The following is a 21,794-nucleotide window of genomic DNA, read 5'->3' as shown; positions in this document are numbered from 1 at the left end:
AACTCAAGGCTAGAAGGGTTATCTGCCATCAAAATTATCGAGTTCGATTCCATTCAGCTCGATGACACATCAATCGCACTACTTTCCAGTTGCAGTCGAGGTTTTCAAGTCGAGAAGAGAACCTGGGTTAACCGTACTTTAGTGACAAGCAACCATTTTCAAGCAAAAGCTATATGTCAATGAAGATTTCTCAGTTTGATTCTGATCTAAGGTCTTTAAACCGAGAAGAAGACCGAAGGGCAACGAGAAGCCACGTGCTGATTCAAATTCCGAACTACGACTTCAATTTCATATCATTTCAAGATGAACTTAGCTTCACGACGGAGGAGTCATCCGTAACTCAATTCGACAGGGAGTTATTGAAACATCAGAGTCAATTTTCAACTCCACCGAACGAAAAGTGTCTTTTAATCTTTGCCCTATCCCCGTTACACGACTATGGGCAAAGAGGGGCAGCTGTCAACACACCTTTTCGTCCTACTAGGATTCAAACTCCTAAAAATAGGATAGAATTTTGCTAGGATTCAAACTCCTTAAAATAGGATAAAGTTCTACTATGATTTAAACTCCTAAAGATAGGATCCACAAGCACTATAAATAGTCATTGTAACTCACTATTGTAAGGGACGATTTACAAACAAAATACAGAGGAAAACACGGAAAATACAAAGGCAAAGCTATTGTAAATGATACGAAAAGGAAATAAAAGGTAGCATTTTTTTGATTCGTTCATTTCTCGCATGTGCACATATTTTTCTTGAGTTTTGGTTCGAATAACCCAAAACGTGGGTTGCGCCGATGACCAAAAATAGGTGGGGTTTCGAACCTAGATCTACCCTGAGGCGTGTTCATTTTTTTATCCCCCTAATGCGCAATATCAACATTAATTGTCTTTCAAATTTGGCCCCAATCTTTATTTTTCTTTATATTAATCCTTTTATTTATTGTATGTATATTTTTATTTATTTATTATTTACATTATTGTCATTATATAAATATATAAACGTATGTTTTTTTAATGATTTTCAATTGATTTTTTTACACTATATATTATTATTATATATACATATATTTTTTATTTATTTATATTCATTTGGTTATTTTTAATATTATTTATATATATATATATACTTTTTTTAAATATTTTATTTATAAGCATATTATTACCATATATATGTATATATTATAATTATCTTTATTTAGTTTTTTTTTACTTTATCATTATACGTATATATGTATGTTTTAATAGTTTATTTATAAACCAATTATCATTATATGTATACTTTTATATTTGATTTATATATTTATTTATTTTTGTTTTTGATTTTTTTATTTGTTTATATTATATTATATTTTCATATTACTATCATTATTGTTATGATTATTATTTTTCTATTTTTCATATATATATATATATATATATATATATATATATATTTAATATTTCATTTATTTATTTATTTATTTTTTCTTTTATTTTTATTTTTTTACTTATTTTTATTCTTCATTTTTTTCATTTATTTATTTTTTCCCTCTAACACATCTTATGACTTTTTAAGGGTATTTTCGTCAATTAATCAGAGGTAAGTAATTAATGATCAAATTTTACCTTTTAATTTAAAATCACAATTTTCTTAATTAAGACAACTGGAAATTATGTAGTACCGAAAGGGCGGTTCAAGGGTGTTAATCCTTCCTTGACTGTAACCGACTCCCGAGCCCGACATATTTCTGGTAAGACGCAGATCAGGTAAGAAATAGGGTATCCGATCAACCCATTTATTTTTAAATAAATGATCGGTGGCGACTCCAATCCACATTTTTCAAGTTGAAACTCAATTCTGAGGCCCAACCGAAATATGGTTGCGACAAAGGGTTCTTCAACAACTCTGTGAAAGGTTGGATCGATTTTTAGCACTCATACGTGGTTGTCTAGTCATCCTACATGTGTAGTTTTTAGTGAGTTTATGACTTGTTCAAATCATGGTTACATTCTGTTGGACACTAGCCTTACCCTGCCATCCGTCTCTACTCGAAGAGAGGATTTCTTTCGATTCGAAGAATACTGGCGTGAAGACCCTGGATGTGTACAGTGTGTAGAGATTGCTTGGAGCTCTAGTCCCTGCTCTACTCTAATGAAAATCCAAGCTGTGGGTCATCACTTACAAAGGTGACAACATGAAAGTAAGGTCAAAGATCATAATGGAATTCATACTATACGACATCGCCTAAATACTCTCCTTTGACAGCCCATGAATGACGTTCATCTTCTAGAATTTATCCGTCTCCGGAAGGATTTGATGTGGAGATTGGTGAGTTAAGAGATTTTTTTGGAAACAACGCTCTCGTGTTAAGTGGTTGGCGTATGACAGTACCAACTCAGCATATTTCCATGCACGTACCTCAGGAAAAAATGGGTTGTATCAGAATGATGGTTCATGGGTGGACAACTTTGACTCTATTCTGGAAGAGGTGCATGACTATTTCCAGTGTGCTATCACTCGATCGATTCTATCCCTTCTCATAAGTAGCACCTGTTGAACCAGTTATTTTCGATTACACAAATACAACCCTCACAGCCACGTATACTAAAGATGAAATTCACGCGGCTTTCTTACAAGTGCACCCACACAAGGCTCCATGCATTAACGATTTACCAAGAAGTGTCTACAAAACTTTTTGGCCGTTGGTTGGTGACGATTTTCTGAATTTTTGTCTTGATCTCTTAGAAGGTCATGCTTCTATGGTCGAAGAGAATGAGATGGTTATCGTGCTCATTCCGAAGGTATCCAGTCTGGAACTATTGCGTCAATTTTGGCCAATCGCACTATACATAGTGATTTACAAGACGGTCTCCAAAGTCTTGGTTAATTATTTGCGGTTGTTTCTTACACAATGCATTGATGATAATCAAGTAGCTTTTGTTCTGGGTCATCTCATCTTCGACAATGTCTTAATTACCCATGAATTATTTCATATCTAAAAACATCATCTTCGAGGGTCAGTCGTGGTGCTGGAGTGAGACTTGAGATGGCGTGTAACACCGTAAACCCGATTGGGCCTAAAGTACCAGATAGGGAAGCGGTGGCAAAAGATCTCCCTTATGAAGGTGAACGGTAAAGATGATTGATGGCGTGGATGGATATGTGGAAAATCGATGGATAATGTCCTATCGAGCCCTCCTAGTCGCAATGAAAAGGCAAACACGATAATATGGCTCTAACCAACCCTCCTAGTCGCGATGAAAAGGTAAATTGGAGTGTGAAGATTAATCTCCCTCACAAGAACTTAAAAGAACTCAAGGAGAAGAAGCTTCGAAGGCACAAGGCAATCAACACTTGCAAAAACGAACTCTCGTTGTATTATTAATCAAAGAAATCTGATTTACAAAGTTGAATGAAGCCTCCTTTATATAGGGGCTGAATTCTAAAGGTCCTAAATAACTAAAGAATAAAATATTAATAAACTAAACATGTTTTAACTCTAATTCCTAATAAAATAATAATAACTAAAAATATTGTTTTAACCCAACCTTAATTCCTAATAAAATAATAAATCTGATCCTAAAAGATAATTAATCATCCTATATTAAATTATATTACAAATAATCAATATAAATATTGAAAATTCGTAATATTTACAAAATAACGTATTAATCCCGTATAGGATTTCCTGCATGCACCGTCTTCAGTAAAATGTCCATATCTTGAGTTCTCGATATCGGATTGATGCGATTCAAGAACCGTTGGAAAGATAAGAGACATACGGTTGTATCTTCAGAATACAAGTCGACCAAATAAGATCAGGATCCCATTCAAAAAGTCGTCACAAGTCTGCTGCTGTTCTGGTCTTCTTTTCCAAGGCTTGGACGAGTGGATCATTTGGAAGAGTTATTACTTCTTCCTTTGATGTGAGCCTTGTGATGCATGTATCATCCTCCCTTTCTTCAAAAAGATTCAACCTCGAATCTGAAACATTAAAGGGAGCAACATTAGAATCGTTTAATGATTCATTCACATTATGCTTACCGAATAAATATGCTTTGAATCTTCGAGACTTTGTTCTTCTAATAGGTTCGAGTAGAAACATTAGTCCAAAGAAGCATATATTATGAACTCTGGTGCATGTATCAGTACCACACTAGGCCACTGAGGCAACTCCTAATTTTCAAAACTTGTTCATTTTCTTTTTAAACATATTGAAATGATATCATAATAAAACATAAATAAATGTTATAAAAACATTTTAAAAAAACAGAGCTCCATGACACATAATTTAGAACAAAAACAATACAACACTGAGTATAATAAACTGAATACATGAATAAGGTTCTATGTATATACATGCCCACTAAAGATATAGTACAATACTTTGTCGGAGATGCTGGAAGTCCTACTATGACGGTGCTCCACGAACGACTCAAGCTACTGACCTGCCAACGGAAAACATCCAAAGGATGAGCTTACAAAACCCAACAGTATAATCGCTAATCTAGAGCAACATAAGAATTTCATAAACATAAGCATTTCATAAACATAAGCATGTTGAAGATATGATACTAAGTAGTGGGTGCATGCATGACCTATATCAAGTGCTACCTACTTAAGGTTTTTTCTGCTCTATCACTGAAGTAGGAGTCTCACGCTTCCCTTAGTCCCCTGCTAAGGGCCTCGCCGTGAGTACACCACTGAAGGGTTTACTATATGGTCTCTAACCCTAATGATTGAACATGCTACTCATTTTCTAAATACGACACTGATATTCTTGTACATTATTTGAATGCAAACCTGACATACCGTGCATTATCTTAATGCAATTTTGACTAGTATCTGATCTCACATAACCTTCAGACACTAGTTACTGAGAGAACATCGGTGTCACATAGCATCGACGTAATTCTAACAAACATATTGAATGATCTATTGGTTCTCACATAGCCATCAGGTAGATCACTGAGGAGAACCTGGTGTCATATAGCATCGATACAATTCCTGCACAAATTGAAGCATTAACTTTGTCTCACATAGCCTTCAAGCCAAGCTTTAACATATATGACATACTGAATTAATGTGACTATATGTGCATGACTGACATAAATGAACATGAGATAGGTCTAGTGGTGTGGTCGGAGGAAATTATGTGCATCTAGAAGCAACACCTCAGCCTACCTTGAATACGAAATAGCCTAGAGGTAAGAACCGAAATTTACGTGCATCAGAAGCTTACCCAACTGATCTGAACTGACATAACTACCCATGCATAACTAAGGCTCATAAGCCATATAATATTGACATCGCTAACCCACTCTTCGCGAGTGTTCGGGTCTCGCACCCTAGTTAACCCCTGAAGTGCATCGCGCACTGGCAATTCCTCACTAGGGCAATTAAGGCAACTTGGGTAAACATTAACATAGTTAGACTCATTAAAGTGAAGTCAACGTCATACTAGCTGTTATCTCACTCGTTCTCCCATATAGAACGTTATACGAAGGTTTACTTATTATCTAAGAAATTGGCTAGTCTGATATCTGGCTCGGGTTCAGTGATACTCTATTCGATCTTATCGTACTTCACTTCAGAACTTCTTGAACTGAAAAGAATGACTTACTTTTCCTGGGTTCACTGACATTCTCGAAGCTTATACTTCTGCGACCACTGAATCTGACATAATCATTGTACTGCTTATCAGATATCTCTTGAATGATCCTCAATCATGATTATTTGTATTCGTCATCGTTCGAAGATACTTTGATGTATTACGCTTAATATGTTACTCCTGATATAACCTGCTCTTGGGAGTGTTTCTAGGTATACAAGGTTGTTTATGTCACTCACGGAATAATTTTACTATTACAGATCATTTTTAGCTCTTACAGACCTTAAACATGGCAAATATGACCAACCAAAGTGAGTAGTATCGATACTCTTCTTGCGGTATCGATACCCCTATGAGTATCGGTACTAGAAATGCATTCTATCACAGAATTGTGGCCTAATTATTGATACTGACACCCTGAGTATTGATAATGCAGGGGTAGTATCGATACTCCCCTTGGCAGTATCGATACTCTCTCCTTGGCAGTATCGATACTCCTCCCTCAAAATCCCTAATTTTGGCCCCAATTCAACCAGCATCGATAATGTTCATTATAGTATCGATACTCTAATTCTGAAAGGCTTATTTTAGGCTCAAGAAACACTTGAAAAATCATCCTAAAGTCCATAGTTTGATTCTAAACCATGCACTGAAGTTTTAGAGAGTTAACTAGGGTCCCTAGGTGTCATAAAACACATTAATAACACCTAAAACATCTTTTAATCTTGAAATCAAATTTGAACCCTAATATGCTCAACTACACAAATCTTAGAAAATACTTAAAATTTATGAAAGCTTAATACTTCAAAAGATTAGAAATACACTACTTTGATTTTAGAAACCCGAAATGAACATCCTTTAGCTACAAATCACACTCCTCAAGGCTTGAATGATGAAAACCTCTTTTTTTCTTACAAAATAAAACCCAAAGCTTGAAACTCCAAAATGATGTTGATGGGTAACATTTAGGATGAAAATGAAATAAGAATAAGGTTCAAGACCTTACCTTGGAGCTATGGCTACTTGGAGAAAATGAAGGAAGAAGATGGAGAGGAAATGTGAAGGTAACATTAAAGCTTGATATAAAACCCCAAAGTTTAGCTTCAGTTTTCATCAATGGTCTAATTACAATTCTAGTCCTTAGTCTTTTATCTCATATTTAAAAATATTTTTTTATGGCTAATTGGGCCTAAATCCAACCCAATTAAACCTAACAACTCAAATCATGAAATCTACGTGGTCCACTTACCTCTCAGATAAACTTGAAACTATTAGCTCAGAATTTGAGGTGTTACAAGGAGAAGACTTACGTTCGGATTGATTGGTCATTACTTCGAGCAATGATGTTTCGTCTTGGGTTACTCTCATTATATTTTGTGTCACTTCAATCACTTTTCTTGTTCGAGTGAATGAGTATCTCACGGAACGATTTTAACCAGAATGTGGTTTACGACAAGGTGATCCTTTATCACCCTTTTTTTTCCTGTTGTGTTCTCAAGGCCTATCTTCATTCTTACATAGTGAGCAACAATCTAACAATCTTAAGGTTCTTCAAGTTTGTCGGTTAGCCCCTCGCATCACTCATTTATTTTATGTGGACGACAGTTTTCTGCTTCTCTTACCATACTCATGAGTTTTCTCAGGTGGCTGATATTTTACGAATTTATTGCGAGGCATCGAGACAAGTGAGTTTCTCAAAGTCCATTTTTTTGGTATTCACACCCCACTTTCGAATGTTCAAGGTTGACTACAATTTTAGGTGCGCATGAGATTGAAGAACTGGGTATTCATTGGTTGTTGGTCGTAATAAAAATGAGGCATTTAGTTTTATTTGCGATAAGTTACTCTCCCGAGTGCCAGGCTAGACAAAACATCTCCTCTCATATAGGGGTAAATATTCAAGTTGTGAGCCAAGCCATCGCCACTTATCTAATGGGGTGTTATCTTCTCCCTGAAGATATCATTTCTGATATGGAAGCCATTCTCCGGTCTTACTAGTCATTTAACAGTCCCTTAGCGCGTGGTTAAGTAATGGTGGCATGGCGTACAATATGTCAACCAAAAAGACATGGGGGTTAGGATTATGGGATTTTCAGTGTTTTAACCTTGCTTTACTTAGGAAACAGGTGTGGCGGTGCATTCATTCTCCTTCGAAACTTCTAACATGTGTGTTGAGTGCTAAATACTTTCATTTGGGCATTATCTTTTAGTCTCGTTTGGGCATTCATCCTTTTTCCGCATGCAAGGGATATATGTCGCGATGCATTTCTCATATCCTTTGATACAACGGTTGGATTTACTGGTTCATCATTGTCGACTCCTGGGTCCCCTCACGACCGCTGGTGCAAACCGTCAGAACTCAGAATCAGTACTCAAAGTGAATGGGACGTTGCTTGTTCTCGGTCAGCTCGGCTATCTACGATTGGGATTGTGGCCGTGACCATCATGATGTGGTAGTGGCTTGTCATGCCATTCCATTGTGTTGCAGTGGTATAGGAATAGCTGAAACTTCAGCTATAACAGCAAGGCTGAGTTTGGATTCTGAAATGCTTACAATCGCGTATGGGTTGAAAGCGACCCAGCTAATGTGGTTCGTCAATTAACATCATCGCTGTTGGATCTGTCTGTTGTTGGGTTCCAACTAGCTACCGTCCACCAATCTCTCAGAGCTCATCATGGATATCGGGTCGTTTGTGTTCGTCGAACAACCAACACTATGCACACACCTTAGCTCAGTTTGTCTTGTCTCTCTCTTCACCTTTATTTACTTATTATGAAGTTTCGGATGTAATAACTTCTGATACCATTAACGACTGATCGTATAAATATCGTCTAATTTCAAAAAAAAAAAAAATCCATTGTATAAGGGCTCAATGTAAGGTTTAACTACTTAAACAAGTTCTATAATTATCATATTTTTAATTACATTAATATTTAGTTGTCTTATCGATTCTAAAGCTTTGTCTTAACTAATCCGAACCAACCTGTTTCGCACACCTGATTTTGATGAGTGAGTCTCCCAACAGAGATTTTCTACATACACAAGGACTCGAACTCAGGTCCTTGATTAAACGATATCAAGTTGCTTACAATTTTAACAAATTGATATAATAAAATTTAGTTAAATGATTATTTGTTTTAGTTTTACATTTTATTGTACTAATGCATGTGAATATTAAATTTTATGATTATTATTACTATTAATATTACTTTTTAATATTTATTTATTTCTCTTATGCTTGATAAATATTTTAATTTGATTTATGAATCACCATGTGATCAATTATTGTATTATTTGCATATTGTACTTATGATGGTTGTTATATATAAAAATGTTTTTTTCTTCTAATTTTATACAAGTCTTTCTAAAAAGAGAAAATAACCTTAGTGATCGAAAATTCCTTATAATATACGATTTTGACCAATTTTTTTTCGATTTGCCAAAATGACCAACAAAATCGCAATGCGATCTCTAAATCGCAACGCGATCTCCAGTATCGCAAATCAGTTTCCAGATTCGTAACGCAATTTTGACTATCGCAAAGCGAATATGTAAATCGCAACGCGATTCTGACTATCGCAACGCGATAATACATAATCGCAACTCGATTCTGACTATCGCAACGCGATTCTGACTGTCGCAACGCTGAATTTCAAATTTGCAACAGGTTTTAGTTTCGCAACACAAATGTTTTGGGTATATAACTACGCAGCAACAACAACTCATAACCTAAATCCCTAAATCGCAACTCATTCCATCTCCATCTATCACTCTCTCCGGCGACGTCCGTTCCTATATCCAACGACATCCTTCCCCATCCGGCAACAGGTTATAGTTTCGCAGCTCGTTTGTTTAGTAAATTAATTTACAATAATGAAATCATCTAATGTTGATCATGTTTGGATAGATTTGTGTTTTGGAGGGTCATGGGAGAATGTTCATGGTGTTTTACAATATATGCCTTTACCCATGAATCTTCAACTAAAACTGTCATTAAAAAAGTTAAACTTATGAAACTCTAATGTTACGTGTTGCAAATAAATTGAATTTAGAGCCCTTAAGTGGATTTAGGCTATCTTATCAGAGAAAATGTAAAGTTTATTTGTTAACCGACAATAAAGATGTTGAATGATTCATTGCTTACATTAGTGTTTCGCAAGATGATGTTACATTGTATGTTGTTGAACCTAGAGGTAGTGAAGTTGGGTCAGTAGCGGGTAGTAATCAACTAAGTTTTTCAACCCCAGTTTATGGTGCTCAAAATTTAATGGTTCCACCACAATTTCATCACCAAGCAAATTTTGTTTCACCACATTTCCAATACCAAACACAATCTCAAAACCCACAACCTTTCCCTAATCCAAATCCCAATCAACTTTCAACACCAAATTTCGGTTTTCGTATTGACCAGTTAGACGATGATGAGCCAACAGAAAAAATTGTGAGTACTAGTCAGTATTCGAAATTTGATCTTGGTCAATACCCGGACTTTGATCTTGGTCAATACTCGGATTTTGAAGATGTTTCAGAAGAAGAAACAAACCCTGCATGTAATAATTTTGATATTGGTCAATACTCGAATTTTGATGATGAAACAGTCGCTGCCAAGGAAGATGTTGTTGATTATAACGAGGAGGAAGTTACGACTGTGAATGAACATGTTGAACATCCATTCTGTAATTCATATAACCCTAAAGAAGAAAAGAAGAATAAATCCCCGAAGAAAAGTCCCCAAAGAAAATGCCACGGGAGTATAACTGGAATATGCCAGAATTACTTCAGATACCGGAAGAAGAGTTGGTAAAGATAGCAGTTGATTGTTACACAAAAATTATTCGTATCAAGAAAGATGATTGTTTTGATACAAAGGAAGACTTGAAGATAGCTTTGTATACGAAATGTGTGGAAGATGGCTATCAACTAAAAGTTAACAAATCAAGCAAAGATCGTTTCGAAACAAGGTGTATGATTGACAAAAACTGTACGTGGCTTATGATTGCAAAGAGGGTAAAAGATTGCGAAATGTTTCAAGTTAGGACTTTTATTGATAAACATACATGTTCAAGAACCCAAATTTTTCCTCACCATAGACAGACAAACAAAAAGGTGTTGGGTGGTTTTCTGGCTGAGTTAATGTTTTTGAATGGCAGGGTATATCGGGGACATGAAATTATGACTGACATGAATGCTCGGTTCAAGATTAGTATCTCATATTCTCAAGCTTGGAGAGCAAATGTTATGCCTTGGAATTGTTGAGGGGGTCGCCAGAAGCATCGTTTATCCAACTGTCGGCTTATTGTCACAATTTAAAGCTGAAAAATCCTGGGTCGGTAACTCATATCAAAACAGATAGAGATGGACGCTTTGAGTTGTTGTTTATCGCCATTGGTGTTGCGGTTAGTAAATCAATATAATTTTGTTGACTCATTTTTGTTAGTTACATGCATTTCACATTTAAATGATTATATTTCTTGTGTATATGATTTTGTAGATTCATTCGTTTATTACTTGCATGCGCCCAGTTATTATAGTTGACGGAGCACATTTAAAAGGTCGATACCTTGGAGTAAACTTATTAGCAGTAGCCATGGATGCTAACAATGGGATACTGCCAATAGCTTACGGGGTTGGCAAATCTGAAACCTATGATTCATGGACATGGTTTATGGGGTATTTTAGGGATTGCATAGGTCCTATTAGCAATCTGACAATCATATCTGATAGGGCAAACTCAATTGACAACGCTGTTAGAAGGTGTTTCTCAGATGCTTTTCATGGAATTTGTGGTGTTTATTTGTATAGAAATCTAAAATCAAGGTCTGCTGGTATAAAAAATCACAAATGGACATACTGGAAGGCTGTAAAAGCTTATCGGGAAGTGGATTTTAATAAGCATATAAATTGTTTAAGACGTGTTTTGCCTCAGTGTGCTCAAACACTAGAAGATGTCGGGTTTGAAAGATGGTCAAGAGTACATCAACTTGGAGCAATATATGGCTTCATGACGTCTAATAGTGTAGAATCAATCAACGCTCTAAGTCGTCATTCCCGGAAATTACCCATTACTATGTTAATGGAGTTTTTTCGAGCTTCTATTCAACAGTGGTACTACAAGAAAAGAAACTATGCAGGTATTATTTCTTTAAATTCGTAACTTATCATATATTTTACTAAGTATTATTTATTTAAATTTACAGGAACATTGGAACATCGTGTTACACCATGGACTAAAAAAAAGATAACGAAACGTGTTGTGAAGTCAACGTCATGGAGAGTTGAACCATGTTCAAACACTTTGTTTGAAGTACTGGATAATAACTTAAATGGGCTTGTCGATCTAAATGCAAAGACGTGTAGTTGTATGAAATGGCAAACATCTGATTATCCGTGTGGCCATGTTAAAAAAGTTGCTCTTCATCTAAACCAAGATGATTCAAGCGCATACGCTATGGATTGCTATACTACAGAAGTATATCGACAGACTTATGCCGAGATTATCTACCCTATTCCACATCCTTCTGAGTGGGACATACCAGATGACTTACAAACAGTTTTACCACCAGCCATGGACAGAAGGCTACCTGGCCGACCAAAAAGTCACGATCGTATACCGTCTAAGGGTGAAGAGAAGAAGAGATTGACATATAGTCGGTGCAAGGAAAGTGGTCATACAAGGTTGACATGTAGATCACTAGTGCCATCACAATAATCTTTTCCTCTACCAAAATATAGATCCTCATCAAAATCCAAAGCTCATATGGTGTCAAGAAAAAGGCAATCAAAATCGCAATCAAAATCTCAATCACAACCGGCTTCACCTTTTGGGACTATTAACTTAGGTGATTTTTAAATGCAAACGTTGTATTATGTGTATTTTATGTGTAAACTTTTAACATTTTCAGTTAAGCATGTATTAGTAACTTGAGTTTGAACATTGCTATGATCTATTCAGTTGTTATCACTTATTACACATTCATTTGAATATCGCAACACGAATTTGACTATTATGTGTATTTTATGTATAAACTTTTAACATTTTCAGTTAGGCATGTATTAGTAACTTGAGTTTGAACATTGCTATGATCTGTTCAGTTGCTGTCACTTATTACACATTCATTTGAATATCGTAACGCGAATTTGACTATCGCAACATGAATTTGATTATCGCAACGGGAATTTGACTATCGCAACGAGAAAATCGTAAAGCGTATTAGACTATCGCAATGCGAATTGACTTTCGCGTTGCGATTTTGGCTTTCGCGTTGCGATTTTGACTTTTGCATTGCAATTTTGAGTTTAGCGTTGCGAAAGTGTACCTTCAACAGGTCTTTTGCCTTCAATATGATGCAGATTGAAATCAACAAATCAACTTTTACATTTCAATCAATTAAACAAGCACAAATAAGAATTATTTACACATGAATTAAACAAATCAACTTTTAGAAATCAACTTTTACAAATCAATTAAACAAGCAAAAAATGCTAATAATTCTTATTTTCCTCATCAATTAAACAAATCAGACTTTTAAGAATCAATTAAACAATCAAAAAAAGTGTACCCCAGACAGTTGTTTATGCACCCATACATCAATTTCACGCAGCTCACTTCAGGATTAACCTGATGAAACCAAACATTTGCTCAAACAACACTTTCTACACATCTAAAACCAACAAACAACAAATTATTATTGAATTCTAGGTACTTAACAACACTTGCATTTGACTTACAAATTGTTTATGGACACTTTCATAACGCGGATGCAGGTAGGCAGCGTCTCGCATATATCGCTCTAGCTATAAAATGCCCAAACCACAAGCCTACTGCACCTCTATCTCTATCGGTGGGAGGTAGAAACTGTGTACTTCCTGTCGTCAAACTCTCCAAGCACATGCATACGAGAGGACCATAATCCCCTCTGGCTTCCTGTGTTTGTTATGGCGCGGTCTCGTCTCTGATAATTGTAACATTGAACTTCTTTGGCTTCTTATTTCCAGAATAAGTCCAATAATTAATCGCATCCAAGAATTTAGCCAAATGAGAGCTCCATCCCTTAATAATATCTCTCAAATCAGACAATGATATGTAATTTATCATGCTGTCATATACTATTGTCTTCAGGGATGGAAGCTGAAGCTCGACGAGAAGCCAATGAGTACGTTCTAAAACAGGGATAAACACCTGCAATCATAAGTAATAATTCAATTGCGCACTTATTTATGAACACCTTTAAAATATTTAAAAAATAAATACTAACCTTATCGACCTCCCACCATGCAGGATAAAGTTTAGCTTGTCCATTAGCCAACACATATGATTCCTGTCATTGATTCTTCAAGTGAACTACGTGAAAAGACATCGGCATAATTGTATATCGCGTATTTTTTTTATTTTTCCTCATTTTCCTTATCATTAGAAGACGTGACACCCATACATCAATATGCTGTTTTACAAAAAAAGACATATATTAGTTAATTACATAAATTTTAAAAAAAGTAATCAAAATGAAATATAAGAAAAATATAAGACTTACCCCCATCGAAATAGCCTTTGTCTTCAACCCCTAATAACACACCCCACAAAAACCGATCAATCAACAAATGTATATCATCGTTGAGTTTGTATATGTCAGCATAACACCCCTGGCTCCGCTCATGTAGATAAAAATCAATTGCGGTCTTAGCCCAAAGGGTATTATCCATAATTATTTCCGGTTGTTTTTTCCTCTCCACTTCATCTGCCGGAATGGTACTGGCCGGTAACTCATACGAAAGCCAACAGTCATCCATCATGTCCGGCACGTGAGAGGGTTTCTCAATAATTCGACATATTACACCGTGTGAATCGGGCTCTTGAATGGTGGGAGGGACCTCTTCAACGATGACAGGGGCCTCTTGAATGATGAGAGGGTACTCTTGAGGGATGATAGGGGCCTATTGAACGATAGGAGAGGCCTCTTGAATGATAGGAGAGGCCTCTTGAACGATGACAGGTGAGTCGGGCTTCTTCTTACGGAGTCTTCGCACTATTGGGGTGAACGGAGACGTAATGACACGTGCACGCCGTCTGATGCGTAAACCCCGTCGTGCAAGAAAAACCCTACGTAAAGCATCCACCTTATCGGGCCGCTAAAAATAAATTAATACATAAATCAATAAATAAACATACATGATATTAAACAGTGAAAACAAAGACAAATATGTTTCAAACTTGCATGGTATTCACCCAAGTCATTATTCTATCATAGTTCACAACATGCATCAGATAACATTCCAGAAGTAAGCACTTATATAAACATTTAAAAGGACAACATATAGGTTTAGTGCATGTTCAAGGACAATATAAAGAGTTGTAGTTTATTCTTGAAACTTAAATTTGCAACACTGTGAAGTTAGTATTTGTCTTTGTCTTTTGGTTGAAGTAATGCAATCCATTCAAGTTTCAATTTACAAAAGAAGAATAGTTTTTGAAACTTAAAATCGCAACACTAAACTTAAAATCGCAACGCGAAAATGACTATCGCAACGCGAATTTGAATATCGCAACAAGATAATCGCAATGCGAAAAAATCGCAACGCGAAACTAAATTCGCATTGCGATTTTCACGTTGCGATTTTTATTTCGCATTGCGATTATCCCATTGCGATAGTCATTTTCGCGTTGCAATTTTAAGTTTCGTGTTGCGACTATTCTTCATCTGTAAATTGAAACTTGAATGGATTGCATTACTTCAACCAAAAGAAAAAACAAAGACAAATACTAACTTCACAGGGTTATTTTAGAATTGTTTAGCAGTATTGGCAGCAACCGAATGAATTTACTTAGCAATCTAAGTGAAATGGTTAATCTAAGTGAAATTACGAGTAAATCAAGTTAAATATGAAAAATCTTAAACTTACCTCGTTGCGTAGAGTATGAACCTCATTCTGCAACGATGCTACCATCTCACGTAGAGCCGCTACCTCACCACGTAAAGTAGATACCTCATCATGCCATACACCATTGTCATCGCGTAAAGTACCGACCTCCTCACGCAAGGCATTGACCTCATCACGTAACTCCCCTAACTCATCCTGTGGAGGTAGAGAACAGGGAGATAAATGTCGTGGCATCTTTGTCGGTCGCCTATCATGAGGTGATGGTGAAGAAGAGGCTCGATGATGTGACGGAATAGGTGATGACTCTCGTTATAGAGGTGTATAGTGTGGTCGATCAGGTGATGGCTCTGGGTGAGATGATGGCTCTCGAAGTGGAGGCTGCTCATCATCCGTGCCATCAAAAAAATGCTTACTAGCTTGCCACCAATCAGTGGCAAGCTCAGCCTCCGTGGGTGTCAACCTCTGTAATGGAGTGTTGGCCTCCTAACAATATAAAAGCTCAAACAAAGTTAAACGTGTACTAGTAATAACTTGTTTATATATGGTAGTATTTGTGTTAATTTACATCATTTATTGTCGTATACCGTAGTAACTCTTCCCAAATCAACAACCACCGTTTCTTCTTCCAGGAAATAGCTCTAGGAATATCATTTGAAGTTTTTAATGCATATGTCTGTATGTCAGGAAAAGCCTCAAATATCCAAATCTACAAACAATATAATACAATAACATTAGTAATTGTTAAATAATTAATTATAATTTTGGAAACATTATATAGAAATTCTTACCTTAAAGGCCCAAATAAAGCCTGACAAAGTGTATTTGGAACCATCGCTACGCAAACTTTTACGGTCATCAAAGGCAGACGACAACTTATTCCAGGTAACTTTCCATAGATAAGAACCCCACGGAAACAGGTTTCATGCATTTAGGTCCTCTACCAATAATATTAGGTCCTTAGGAATAGGTTGTCTGGCCTCTCTGCCTAAAAAGCCGGTATGCAAAAGTACTAAAAGGCATACTCGGACAACATCGACGTCATCCATCCGAGTAAAACCATCTTTCTTATTCAATAATCTCGTATAGTCGTCGACGTGTAAATTCACCTTCTCCATTGATAGCTCAGGAAAAACCCGAGATAACCATGATGGGCGGGTAATATGACTAGTGTATCGACCTACATCATCGTGTCCGAAGCGTAGACCAGTGATTAAGAAAAACTCCTCCCGCCCAAAATACGTATACGCCGGTGGAAAATGAAACCATATCTCTTTATTACCACGTTTTATACTCTCGGGTAGATCGCTAGTCATGGTCTGAAGCCACAAATGGGTCAACATAGCATCTCCACCCGGATGTTGTACTTTCAGCCATAGCTCGAAGCAAGTATCCTCAAACAATTTTCTTTGTACAGGTGAAAGCTTCGACGCAATTGTAATGACTAGGCTTATTTTATTCCTTAAGATCAATTGAGCCGAAAAATATTTCTATAAAAACAATAAACATACCAAGTTAGATATACCAAAAACTACACTGTGAAGATATACCAAAAACAATAATAAACATAAAGAGTAGTAGTAGTTTATTCTTCAAACTTAAATTTGCAACACTGTGAATTTCGTATTTGCCTTTGTTTTTTGGTTGAATTAATGCAATTCATTCAAGTTTCAATTTGCAGAAGAATAATAGTTTATGAAACTTAAAATCGCAACACGAAAATGAAAATCGCAACACAAAAATGACTATCGCAACGAGATAATCGCAACGCGATTTTGTCGTTGCGATTTTCATTTCGCGTTGCGATCCTCGGTTTCAAATAGTTATTGTCTAAAATTGAAACTTGAATGAATTGCATCACTTCAACCAAAAGACAAAACAAAGACAAATACTAACTTTACAGGGTTAAAGACTAAACAGTTTAGCAGTATTGGCAGTAATCGAATGAATTTAATAAGCAATCTAAGTGAAATGGTTAATCTATTATTGAAATTACCAGTAAACTTATCATCAATTTCAATATGAAAAACCTAATAATTATGCAAAAATTTTAAAATAAAAATAATTAAAAAAACTAACCATCGGTGGTTGATTTGGTTGATTTTCCATTTCTGATCGTGAATGATTGTGAGGGTGGCTCTGAGAGATGGAGATATACGGATTTCGCCGGAGATGAGGATGGATTTCGTCGGAGATGGGGACAGATGTCGCCGTAGAGAGTGGGAGATGAAGATGGGAGTGAGTTGTGATTTAGGGTTTTAGGTTAAGAGTTACGATTACGGGATATATTAATATTCGTGTTTGGAATTTGAAAATAAAATACGCGTTGCGATACTAATGGCGCTTTGAAAATCGCATTGCGATTTAAATCGCAATGCGATAGTCAAAATCGCGTTGCGAATCTGGAAACTTATTTGCGATACTGGAGATCGCGTTGCGATTTTGTTGGTCATTTTGGCAAATCGAAAAAAAATTGTTCAAAATCGTATATTATAAGGAATTTTCGACCACTGAGGTTATTTTCTCTTCTAAAAAAAGTAGTTGGTATTTAAAATAATAAATTCTATAATAATTCATATAATTTGCAAATTTTATATTAATTAACATGCATTTCATAAATTTATTTATTTTAACTTTAAATAAAAAAATAAAAAAATTGATATACAGAAAAATATAATTGTAATTTTTTTCTTAATTAATTTTTGATTAAGCTAAAGTGATTATAAAGTAGTATCTGCTATAAATACTCTTAACCATTTGATAATAAATGTTCAATCATCCTGCTACTGTTACTTGAACCAATGACATCTAGAAACAACAACGATTCATTTAACAACTAAAGTAAGTTGGTTTATAAGATTTTTTAATATAAAAGCGATACTAATTTAATATGAATTGATATTAAATCTCAAATAATCTCTCACCCCTTCTTATAAAAAATATTTTAGATTATAAATATGTTTTTAAAAGATTAGCATAAAAATATTTTCAAATCAAACTCCATAAATATAAAAATAATTAAGAAAAAGAAAGAATAAAGGTATGTCTTCCATTCTATTTCTAAGAGGCTTTCTAGACATGGCTATATAATATATAGTCTCTAAAATCTCAACAACAAAAAAATTCCTCTTTCTCTTTCCAAACAAATTTGCTTTCTTATATTACAAAACTACAAATTTATTATTTATATGAACATTTGTTTTAATTGAATTTACATTTTGGGTGTTAAAATTTGAGATTTTTACTATAAGAAAGGACAGAATAAAATTGGAAGAAGGAAATATTATTTGGAGGGGGAAGGCAAGTAGAAGGGAACAAAGAGGATGAAATTAACCTCCTCTATTCTTATTCTTATTGTGCCTCCTTTCAGATCTTAGTTTTTTGGCAAGATTTGATAGTTGGGTTTGCTTTGATTGGTGGGTTTCTTTCTTTGTTTTGATGAATCTGGATTTGTGTTCTAAATCTTTTGCTTAAATTTCCAATAAATTTTTACAGCTAATATCAGGTTTCTGATTGATCATCAATCTGGGTTTTGATTTTTTGCCTCTTTCATTTCTGAATTCCAGGTGAAGCTAAATTCTGGGTTGTTAGGTTTGTTGACCATCGAAGGATCTGTTTGTTTTAAGCTTTGAATCGGAGAGAATTTTTCTTCTTGTATCGGATTACACTTTTTATTAAATAAAAGGTATTGAATTCTATCTGCATTATTGTAATTAGATTGCCATAGTCGATAAAAGACATGATTTTGATTTGATATTGTTAATTTGATTCATATGGGATTGGTTTTTGATTGGTTTATTGTTGTTGTTGGAATGAAATTTTTCTATATTGCATTCGATCCAGAAATGAATTTGACCGTTAAAGTTTGTTTTTGGTTTAGATTTGCAGATGGTTTGGACTTTGTATTGATCAAACTAGTTTTTCTGTAATGCAGAGAAAGATGTCTGAGAACGGTAAGCTATTTATTGGTGGAATATCTTGGGACACCAATGAAGAGCGCCTCAAGGAGTATTTCAGCAGTTTTGGTGAAGTGGTAGATGCAGTGATTATGAAGGATCGGACCACAGGACGTGCTCGAGGTTTCGGTTTCATAGTTTTTTCTGACCCAGCCATTGCTGAGAAAGTCATCAAGGAGAAACACAATATTGATGGCAGGATGGTAAGTTGTTGGTCTTTAATTTTAAGCAAACCTCTTTATATGAATATTGCCCAATGTACTATTCATTGGTGCTATTAGCTTTCTGAAGTAATGAGAGGAAAAAATCAATTCCATATCGAGTTTATGAACCTGATCTTGTAGTTGCTGGAATTCATATAGTTCTGGTTCTGTGTCCTGCTAATTTTCAAAACCAAGCTGAGTGTAACGGTTTCATGCTTCATCTTATTTATCTTTTCACAAAGATGGTGATTATGATTGTAATTCTTGTAATTTAGAATAAACATGTATATTGAGATGATAAAGTTTCTGCTCTAAAGGATTAATTTTCATCATTGAGTTACTCGTGCCCAGGTTGAGGCTAAAAAGGCAGTTCCTAGGGATGACCAGAACATTATGAGTAGAAGTACTAGTAGCATCCAGGGTTCACCTGGTCCAGGGCGCACAAGAAAAATTTTTGTAGGAGGTTTAGCTTCTACAGTCACAGAGAGTGACTTCAAGAAGTATTTTGATCAGTTTGGGAATGTCACAGACGTTGTAGTGATGTATGATCACAACACTCAAAGACCTAGGGGTTTCGGATTCATCACTTATGATTCAGAAGAGGCAGTGGATAAAGTGTTGCTAAAGAATTTCCATGAACTGAATGGTAAAATGGTTGAGGTTAAACGAGCAGTTCCTAAAGAGTTATCGCCTGGCCCGACCCGTAGCCCTCTTGATGTATATAACTATGGTTTGAATAGGGCCAACAACTTTCTCCACGGCTACACTCAGGGATATAATCCTAATAGCCTTGGAGCCTATGGACTTGGGATGGATGGTAGATTCAGTCCAGTTGCTGGTGGTCGAAGTGGGTTTCCTCCTTTTGGTTCTGATTTTGGAATGGGCATGAACTTTGAGCCAGGGTTGAACCCAAGTTTTGGAAACGGTACACATTTTAGTAACTACGGACGAGGAATGAGCCCTTATTATATTGGTAATACAAATAGGTTTGGTAGTCCTATTGGGTATGATGGAAGTAATGGAGGTGGGGGTAATACTTCCTTTTTCAGCTCAGTGACCCGGAATCTTTGGGGAAATGGAGGGCTCAATTATATTGCAAATGCTGCTAGTTCCGGTGCCTATGCAGGATCTGGAAGTGGGAGTATAGCAGCAAGTGCCTTTGGAGATGGTGGAATTAATTGGAGTTCTTCTCTAATTTCCAGTCAAGGTGGAAGGAATAATGTTTCTAGCAATAGTGTGAATTACGGTTATGGAAGTGGTTATAACAGGCTTAACAACTTCGGGTTGGGGACTGCAGGGTATGAGAGAAACAATGGGACTAATGTGGTGCCAACATCATCATATGAAGCATCAAATAGTGGCTATGATGGAGCCTTTGCAGATGTTTATGGTGGCGCTTCATTTTATGGGGATACCAATTGGCCATCATCAACATCTGAGCTAGATGGTTATGGACTTGTTAGTACCACTTCTGATGTTCCGGGTAAAGTTCTCCTGCTTATGTTGGTGGTTACAGTGTTAATAAGGGACAATCAACTAGAGGTAAGACTTGATCCTAGAGTACTCCCAAAAACATTGTTATAAATACTTAGTTTCTTTATAATGATTGATTTTGATCTTGTCTTGGTTCAGGAATTGTCACCTAGAAGATTAACTCGGTTCTCAGTATTATAGGCCGGAGATAACTTGTAACGCAAGCAATCCGTGAGTTCTGCTCATTTCCCACGTTAATCAATATGTTTCAGTTTTAAGAGAGTTGGTTATCTGTAGCTAAATGAAGTGCCTGTTTTTGGAGCAATACATTCTTAGAGTTAGGGATCATAAGGGGTTATGTTAAGGCTTGAGTTTTATGTTTTTAGGGTTCATTTTTGGTATTCGAGTGAGATGTAAAATCAGATTCCGGGATATAGTCAGAAGACGTACCATGCATCTCATGCAAGGCTGGTGATGCATAACAATTATAAACTACTTTTTCCCATTAGATTTAAATTTCTGTAATGGCTCTAGTAAAGCTGTGGGTTCTTGTCAGCTATGCTATGCTTTGTTTTGTTTTTCCTTTCCTTCCATTATTTGGGCTTGTCTTTCAGCCAGAATGTACCTGAGAGATTCTTGTTCATTTATCAGTGTGAAACATTGAAAGGTATACCCATTTAGGGTTCCTCCGAA

At 35.8% G+C, this 21,794-nt stretch overlaps 1 protein-coding gene and 1 long non-coding RNA gene across 5 annotated transcripts in view; one reads left to right on the top strand and one right to left on the bottom strand.

The window, feature by feature from the left end:
- LOC120153310 overlaps nt 1-18,752 on the bottom strand; it is a 25,723-nt gene extending 6,971 nt beyond the window's left edge. Inside the window, exon 1 of the long non-coding RNA XR_005518779.1 lies at nt 18,640-18,752. This is a non-coding gene — a long non-coding RNA (uncharacterized LOC120153310). The remainder of the gene's footprint in view (nt 1-18,639) is intronic.
- LOC120153306 (heterogeneous nuclear ribonucleoprotein 1-like) lies at nt 18,624-21,794 on the top strand. 4 transcript variants are annotated; one of them, XM_039165292.1, is made up of 5 exons: nt 18,624-18,885; nt 19,036-19,154; nt 19,404-19,628; nt 19,980-21,170; nt 21,261-21,794. In XM_039165292.1, the coding sequence occupies exons 3-5, from the start codon at nt 19,410-19,412 to the stop codon at nt 21,300-21,302; spliced, it is 1,452 nt and encodes a 483-aa protein (XP_039021223.1). In that variant the 5' UTR covers nt 18,624-18,885; nt 19,036-19,154; nt 19,404-19,409; the 3' UTR covers nt 21,303-21,794. The 4 variants fall into 4 exon arrangements, with proteins under 4 accessions (XP_039021223.1, XP_039021225.1, XP_039021224.1 ...); XM_039165294.1 differs by lacking the exon at nt 19,036-19,154; XM_039165293.1 differs by lacking the exon at nt 18,624-18,885 and having other exon boundaries at nt 18,892-19,154.

This window comes from Hibiscus syriacus, unplaced genomic scaffold (assembly GCF_006381635.1).
Source record: "Hibiscus syriacus cultivar Baekdansim isolate YM2019G1 unplaced genomic scaffold, ASM638163v2 tig00111099_pilon, whole genome shotgun sequence".
NCBI classification, from domain to species: domain Eukaryota; kingdom Viridiplantae; phylum Streptophyta; class Magnoliopsida; order Malvales; family Malvaceae; genus Hibiscus; species Hibiscus syriacus.
The sequence above is the reverse complement of the archived record's forward strand: the minus strand, read 5'-3'. Positions and strand labels throughout refer to the sequence as shown.

Excerpts from the sequence above, each read along its gene's own strand:
- LOC120153306 (XM_039165291.1), top strand. The coding sequence starts at position 19,398 with ATGCAGAGAAAGATGTCTGAGAACGGTAAGCTATTTATTGGTGGAATA. Across the intron at positions 19,629-19,979 it reads ACAATATTGATGGCAGGATG|GTTGAGGCTAAAAAGGCAGT; the intron begins GTAAGTTGTTGG and ends ACTCGTGCCCAG. Across the intron at positions 21,171-21,260 it reads TAAGGGACAATCAACTAGAG|GAATTGTCACCTAGAAGATT; the intron begins GTAAGACTTGAT and ends GTCTTGGTTCAG.